Here is an 8401-nt window from a genome sequence, read left to right as displayed (position 1 = left end):
AAATCTGATCTGTGATGCGACTGTCGTTCGGCACGCTGCATTGAGCAGCCGCGTTCAGTTTTTAATTGTAGTGTCTTTTCTTTTACTGAACTAAATGATTTTTATTTCTATAAAAAATCAAAACGACGGTGGGGGTCGGTGACGCGGTGATCATGTGACGTAACCGGTGTTGCGGCTTAACACCGGTATCACCGTCAACACCGTCTATCGCGGCAAGCCTAATCTTTACACGATTGCATGATCTGTCTGTGTTTGTTTCTATTACATATTGCATGTCTATTTTGGGCCTCAAAGAAAACGGATTACATGTCTATGTCACACAAATACGTGTTTGTACGGAAGTGGGTCGGAGAGCCTGAGACTGTGCCGTTGTGATAGAGGACATTTCTACAGAAACAGTGAAAGCAGCAGTCCGAGCGAGCGAGCGAGAGAGAGAGAGAGAGAGAGAGAGATCCCAGTTGTGTGTGGCGTTCGTTCTGCAGGCCCGGCTGTATGGAGATTGTGGTTGGGCTGTCTGTCCCCCTCCTCCCTCCGCCAGCGCTTATGTAAAGGAACAGCACAGCCGGGGCAAGCAGGAGCTATTTATAGCACAGCACTGCAGAGCACTCACTGGTGGAGGGCGTCACGTGTGTGTGCGCGCCACCGAATCAAAGGGAGTATCCCGCCAATGCGCGTAAACAAAGGAAGGTCAGAAAGAGAAGGTGAGGTGCAGAAAGGGCCTGTGTGTGTGGGTGTGTGTGTGGTTATACATATCAGAACCTCATAAGTGCTTAAAGTGAATAAACATTCACTGAGATACAGTGGCGCTCTCTCTCTCTCTCTCTCTTCCTTCCTCTCGCTCTTCTTTTTTCTGCCTTTTCTTACATAGATACTAGGGCTGTGCGATTAATCGAAATCGAATCGAAATCGCGATTTGAGACGTTGCGATTTCCTAATCGCAAAGCCTGCGATATGGACGCGATATTACTCTGTTCCAGAGCATATGCATGACTGCCAGCCTTGAGTTGCAGTCTTACTAACCAATAGAGTGAGCGCACCTCCGTTCTCCCCAATCAGCACTGGTTTCTATTGTTTTTTTCAGCAGGGTAATGATACCCATACTGTGCTGCACATTATTGGCAATATTGAGCTGAAGCTTGACTTTGCAAATTTAAAATCGCAAATCAAATCGCAATCGCAATATCTGTCAAAAAAATCGCAATTTGATATTTTCCCCCAAATTGCACAGCCCTAATAGATACACAAACAAACACGCACACGTGCAGTTGATAAAAATAGCAACAGATTATGAATTACATTTTTAGCATTTCGGGATTCTGTTTGGAGAGTTTGCCAGCATTTCGCTAAAAATAGAACAGCACAACCGCTCAAAGCTATGAAAACCAATAGTGATTATTAAACCATCATGCTATTATATTAAATACAGCTTTTTAATATGATTTACAACAGACCGATATCTTGTGGCAAGTATGTTTCTACAATGTAAATGATTTTTCAAAGTTGTAAATAAAACAAAGAACTTATTGAAGTTATTGAAGTATGCTTTACAAGAAAATAAAGAAAATAAGTCTTTCTACTTAGAATTTCACATTTAATTGAGTGTTGCTTGTTGATTCTTTGTAGGGCTGTGCGATATTGAAAAAAAATGCGATACGCGATACCTTGCTAAAAAATGCGATATTCGATATGCGATACGATATTGGTTAAAGTGTGAAAAATCTATTTAAATTATATTTTAAAATATTTAAAAATGAAAATTATATAACCAATTTGTTTCACATTCTTTCTTGGAAAAGAAAGAATCACTACAACTTCTGAAAGTGACCAGCAGTGTTTGCACGTGTGCGGCAGAACTGAAGAGACGCTGCGCGAGATGCGGCTTGTGCGCTTCAGGTGTGAGTCTGTCAGACAGCAAGACGAGACGGCAAAGGGTTGTTTTCTGTTAACGTATTGCACTATTGAACTCTTTTTAACGTCAAGCAATTCTCTGCTATATGCGTCGAACTAAAACTTTGACCTTTTGCAACGTTTTGATTTAAGTAGCCTATTATTAAAATGATTCAGATATCGCACGCCGTTGCGATATGCATATCGTGATATTTGCGTTTTCGATATTTCGGTATTTTCGATATATCGTGCAGCCCTAATTCTTTGTAATTATTTGTGAAATTTACTAGCAGTTTATGTTTGAAAATTATTTCTACACAATTCTGTAAGTGTAGTAGGTTACTTTGAGGTTAAGGTCTACAATAAGTATTTTTTTTCCCTCTGGTCTCACTGATGGAGGATTATTTTAGCAAAATTTTTATTTTCTTTTTCCCCCCCTGGTCTGACCGATAGAAGAATTATTCAAGCAACATTTTTATTTTGTGAAAATATATTTTAAACATTTCTTAAACAGTTTTGCTGGAAAACAATGACATGATGTGACTCATTACTGATTTGTTTATAATTTTCAATGAATTCAAACTAAAGACTAAATTAATTAACGTTGCAAAGAATATGAAAGTTATTAATTATCATTTGTATTCTGATTATATTTTCATTTATTTAGGCTACATGTATGCATTTGACACATGCAAAACTTTTTTTTATTTTAGTTTGTGCATTTTCATGATCATGCATTGCTAGCACCTACAGGAATTTATACTTTTCATTAATAGTTCGGGCTTTCTATGAAAGTGCAATTAAATCGTTGCAACAAGTGAAAAGCAATACTCCGATATATGTATGTATGTATGCATGCATGAGCATTAAACTGAAACCTTATCCTGGGCCTAAGCGAGACCCTGTGATCTGACCTGACCGGTACTGTCAAATTTGCCTTTTTTAGTTTCATTTCGTGCCTGCAGACCCAGATGCAGGGATTCTCACAGCTCAGACTTAAAAATGCAGAGTGTGTGGGTGTATGCAGAATGAGTTGCATTAAAGTTAAAACAAACATTACAAGTCCAAACCTAATGCAAACTAGATTTTTTTTTTTTTAGAAAGTTTTTCCATTCTTGTCAGACTCTGATCAGACATTTTCAGTAACTTTAAAGGTTTTGTGGATTAGAAGAGGTTTTGTATATAACAGGAGAAATGCAAGCTCCAAATAGCTTTCTTGGTCTAATTCAGTGGTGTAAGAAACCTAGCACCGATACCCACAGCTGCAGAGCCATTGCACTCAACAGGACATGTGAAACGTGTTCAAACATTCCCATATTGTTCAGTGTGTGTGAACTGGATTTACTGGTTTTGGAATAGCTCCAGGGACAATTTCCCTGTTTTCTGGTCTAGAATCCACCTTGTGTTCCTAAACAGTGTACAAAGCGCCCTTCGAGTACAATCTGGGCTTGATTATCTTATCTTATCTTATCTTATCTTATCTTATCTTATCTTATCTGTGGTACTGAACATTCTCCAGACTCTGAAAAACCACGATGATAAATCGGATTAACAGCGTGAGAGATGTTATTTTCAGCATAAGAGCAACCAAGGGAGATTAAATAATTTTTTTTTTTAAATAAACACACACACAAGTTCAAAGAACTATTTATAAAATGGATCATTTTATCTCTGAAATCTGATTGGTTAAGCTAATATATTATTGTGCAAAATTTTAATGGCAAAAGTTTTTACAGTATATATGTTATATAAAATTACTATATAATATATAACTAATATATATTTTTTTGTTTTTAGTTTAGCTTTACTATGTATGTTATGTAATATTATGCAAAAATGAGTTTGTTTAGTCGCCGAACTCGCCGTGCCGTTTTTGTTCTGCCTAAATCAACCAGTGGAATTTGTTTGGATTGTTCTTCTTCAACCTTTGTGTCAAAACTGATCCTACGTACAGCGTTTAATACGTGCAAAACAGCACAAGACGGAGGTGGGGACTCGCTGCGCACATCTTGTCAATACTGTATGTATCATTGATGGCAGATCCCGCATTTTTGCCACACAAACACCTCCTCAACCCGCCCGATGCTGGTAAAGAGCTCTTTTTATAGTCATGAGATGTATAGTCACTGTCTTTTTAGAGGGCTCTGCTCACATTGAGAGAGATAGTTTTGTTTGATTCTCAGAGAGATCACTGGATTGCAGTTAGGGAGGAGGATTTAAAACTCAATGAGGTTTAATACAGCCAAGCAGACATCTGCCCTCTAGAGGTGAGCATTGGAAATGCATTAGCATGTTCGGTGAAATGTAGGTATATAGGGATGCATCAGTTTTATTGACGCTTTATGAATCAGCTCATGCCAAAGATGTGTTTGATACAGAAGAAGCGTCTGCAGCTGACAAGCAGAAGTTGTTGTCACTCAGTGTTTTTATTATGAGTGGAGATCTAGTGCTGGATTTTGTGGTTTGTAATGCTTTGCTGACCGGTTGTTGAGGTTGTTATCAGTTTTTAAAAGCAATAATGTTCAAATGATGAAGTGTTCTTGTTCCAGTCTGTTGTTTTTTCCATGCATCGCTGTCTGTTCTAATGAAACCACAAAACAAAATGTAAAGAAATGCGTCTCTGCTCCTGATATAAAATACTGATGTACAATGTTCTATTAGGTCAGATTAGAACCTGGACTCATCGGCCCTCACCACGTTTTTAAAAATAAAGTAACAAAACAATCAGTGTCACCCAAGGTTTAATTTACAATATTAAAGATAATATAATCAGGTAAATATGAAAGACTTTTATTAGATCAATAAGTGGTATTGAATATTTAATGGAAAAAATGTAATATATTTATTGCACTAAAAATAATTTTGTTTTGTTTGTTTTTCTGTGGCATGTATTTAACCCAGAATATTATTTTAAATATTTAAAATAAGTCTATGTGCGCCAAGGCTTTTTTTTAATCATCAAAAAAAAAAGCATTAAAAACTGTGATATTGTGAAATATTATTGCAATTTAAAACAATATATAATAAAATAATAAAATATTATTTATTCTGTTTATTTATTTTAATCAACTTTAAAATGTATTTATTCCTGTGGTTTAAAGGCAGGGTATGTGATTTTTCAAAAACACTTTAGAAAAATGATTCGGGCCGAATAGCAAAACAAACTTGTAGCCAATCAGCAATAAGGGGCGTGTCTACTCGTGATGTGGAGGAGAGAGCTTTCAGTGCATGGGACGGACATTAGCCGAGCCGAGCGACAGAAAGATAGAGATGGCGGATAAAAAACAAAAGAGGAAACCGTCTGCGGAACGATAAGGCAAGAAGTAGGACCCGTGTAAATATCGGATCAGCTTTCCAGCGCTGGAGAGAACTCAAGGAGCGGAGGCCTGCAATCGGACGCCGAGGTTGCTTTGTTTCTTCTCAATAGGTGAGTAACACCGTGTCTACAACAGCTAAAGTCTGCCTACACTGGACGCGATCAAACAACATTGTCAGCACGTCATAAATAGAACCCGGCAGCAGCTTTCTGTCGGGGATTTGTTGCGCCGCGCCGCGCCGCTCACGTCCGTAGACACGGTGTAACATTAGTTTTGCTTTGTTTCACAGAACTAATCGTTGCCTGGGTTGCGTACGTATATGTGGGGCGGAGCTATCAAAATAGGGGCAAGAACCTTTTGGGGGTAGGGGCGTGTTTGTTTTGGTGATTTCAAATATCAACATTGGCTACCAGAAATCACATACCCTGCCTTTAAAGCGGAATTTTCAGCATCATTACTCCAGTCTTCAGTGTCACATGATCCTTCAGAAATCATCCTAATAAGCTGATTTGCTGCTCAAGAAACATTTTTTATTTTTAATGCTGAAAACAGTTATGCTGTGATACATTTTTCATGATTCTTTGATGAACAGAAAGTTCAGAAGAAAAATAGAAATCTTTTGTAACATTCTAAATGTCTTTGCTGTTACTTTTGGTCAATTTAATGCATCCTTGCTGAATAAAAGTATTATTTTTTCATATATATATATATTATGACTTGACTAGAATGTGTTAGAAATGAATGCCCTGATCATTAGTCCATAATCATAGTATATTATACTTCACATCTGAAAGAAATGCTTCAATATCACATAAAAATTAAAAGCAAGAGTCGAGATCTCCACATAAACCTATTTTCCCTTTATCATTTTATCTTTTTTATTTATTTAAAAAAAAGTGTGTGGGGGGGGTGGGTAATGTCGTTACAGATTGTCTTGTCACAAGCTTGTGGGATGAGTCTATATTAGTCTCCGTTAGTACTGATAGCACTAATATCACATAATGGTCACAGAGTGTTGGGCTAATATTCTGCCTTTCTGCAGGGAAGTAAGAGAAAGACATGGGCTTGTTATCTAACATACTTCAGCTGCGTACTTGCTGTAGGGATGCTTTCATGGGTTCAGATCAGGTTCTGTGAATATATTTGATACAGCAACAGGTATATCTAGACCTTCAAAAGAGCATTATTAGAATAAGAGCGGCGGCTCTTCATTGATAGTTGTTGCCATTTTTAATACTGTCTGAGATGATGAAAGTAACAAAGTCACATTTGAGACACAATGAAGCGGTTTTTGAAGGTGCTTTTTAGCTTAAGATTATTGGTGTTTGTATGTTGTGTTTGGGGTCAGTAAGATTTTTATTTTTTTTATTTTTTGAAAGAAATGCGGTAAGGATGCATTAAATTGATCAAAGTTGTCAGTAAATAAAAATAAGATTATTTCAAATAAATGTGAAATTGTGAATTTCTATTCATCAAGGTTTCCAAAAAAAAAAAAAAATTTTTATTTTTATTTCAATTGTGTAAGAGCCAAAAATGCTTTTTTTCTTCATGCTTTTCTTCATCTTTGTCTTTACAGCTTTCTTGACCGGATTGATGCAGTAAGACAAAGCGACTATACTCCAACAGACCAGGTACTGTAGATGAGAAACTGCATGCGAGACATTTATTTTCCAAAAACTGTTCTCCCCTAACACACTTTCACTCAATCGTTCTTCTTTCAGGACTTGCTTCGCTGCAGAGTGTTAACATCAGGGATTTTTGAGACGCAATTTCAAGTTGACAAAGTCAACTTTCAGTGAGTCCACTTCTAAGAAACGTATTAAAGATTATTGTACATTGGATATTACAGCCACTGTTGCCAACTAATTTTCAGGGGAAGTTGCAAAAGGAAGGTCGATTTGTTGCTAAATGACGTTGTGATGTCATTGCGTGATGACGTCATTACGTAATCACAACGCAAAATTGTGTCACTACATCAAATCTCAGTAAAAAATATATTTTTATATGTTCATTTAGATTTGTTCGTAAAATAATATAAATGCATAATATAATGTTAAAATATAAATAACCATTTTTATATACAACATTGAATTATTGAACACTTACACATTTTTGAACTATTACAAGTTTTTTTTTTTATTAGCTAGTAAACTAGTGAAACTACACATTCGGAACAATTAGTTTTAAGCAGTGTGTTAGTAGTCAGTATGCTACACTCTAAGAAAATAATTCACAGGTTTTTACCTGCATTTTAAATTACGCATTGTATTTTGTGTTTCGGGTTAAAGGGTTACAACGGATAATGGATAACGGATAATGTCCTGGAAAATTACTAGAAGCCTACCTTTTCCATTTTTCTAGATATTTTTCTTACAGTGTACTAACTGATCAACAATCACAGGTACAACAAGGTGTATCATAAATTAACAATTATTAAATTATTATTATTATTATCAAATTGAACAATTGCAAATAGCAATAATTTAATTCACGTGATGTGTGTACTGCTAGGCATCTTTGGTTTCCTCTTTTTGTGAAATTTAGATGGAAAATGTGTGCCTTTTTATTAGAGCCCAACCGATATATCGTTTTGCCGATATTATCGGCCAATATGAGCCTGTCGCCGATATATCGGTATCGGCGAATATGCCGCCGATATGAAATTTTTTTTACAGAACATATAACGCAGATAAAATGCTTGAAATGTTGTAATTACTTAGTTTGTCCAGCAGAGCGCGCTCCATTGTTTGCTTCTGGCGACCTGGATGAAACGCTTTACAGCTTAAGTCTATGGAAAACCGTTAAAACTTTGAACGGCCATATCTCCATAACGGTGTGGCGAATCCGCACCAAATTCTGGGGATCCCTTCAGCTCGAGGAATCCTCTCGAACGCGAATCGAGTGTACGTTTAGAGGCCCGCTTTCGAACAAGACCACCCCCAGTCAACACTTTCACTTCAGTAAGGAGGTCTCTTGTTCAGGCAGCAGCATTCAAGCGTTGTCTTATTCGACCATAAGTGCCCTGCGAAGTGGACTTCACATGAAATTCCGCCATGTTTCCAGTTCCAAGGGAATGTACACGTTACAATCGAAGGGCATTAAAGTGCGCGAGACGTGAATTTATATTTAGGGATGCACCGAATGTTCGGCAACCGAACCGAATAAGCGAAAAGACCGAATAAATTGTACCGAACAAT

General features: G+C 37.0%; 1 protein-coding gene across 1 annotated transcript in view; it reads left to right on the top strand.

Moving 5' to 3' along the window:
- The window catches only part of LOC107717546 (guanine nucleotide-binding protein G(olf) subunit alpha-like), a 21749-nt gene that overhangs the window by 8599 nt on the left and 4749 nt on the right, over nucleotides 1–8401 (top strand). Inside the window, exons 6-7 of the mRNA XM_016524329.1 lie at nucleotides 6781–6835; nucleotides 6926–6999. Coding sequence (XP_016379815.1) covers nucleotides 6781–6835; nucleotides 6926–6999 — 129 coding nt within the window. The remainder of the gene's footprint in view (nucleotides 1–6780; nucleotides 6836–6925; nucleotides 7000–8401) is intronic.

Source organism: Sinocyclocheilus rhinocerous, unplaced genomic scaffold, assembly GCF_001515625.1.
Source record: "Sinocyclocheilus rhinocerous isolate Xijiao unplaced genomic scaffold, SAMN03320098_v1.1 scaffold1694, whole genome shotgun sequence".
Classification (NCBI taxonomy): domain Eukaryota; kingdom Metazoa; phylum Chordata; class Actinopteri; order Cypriniformes; family Cyprinidae; genus Sinocyclocheilus; species Sinocyclocheilus rhinocerous.
Note: the sequence above shows the minus strand (reverse complement) of the source record. Positions and strands in the feature narration are given on the sequence as shown.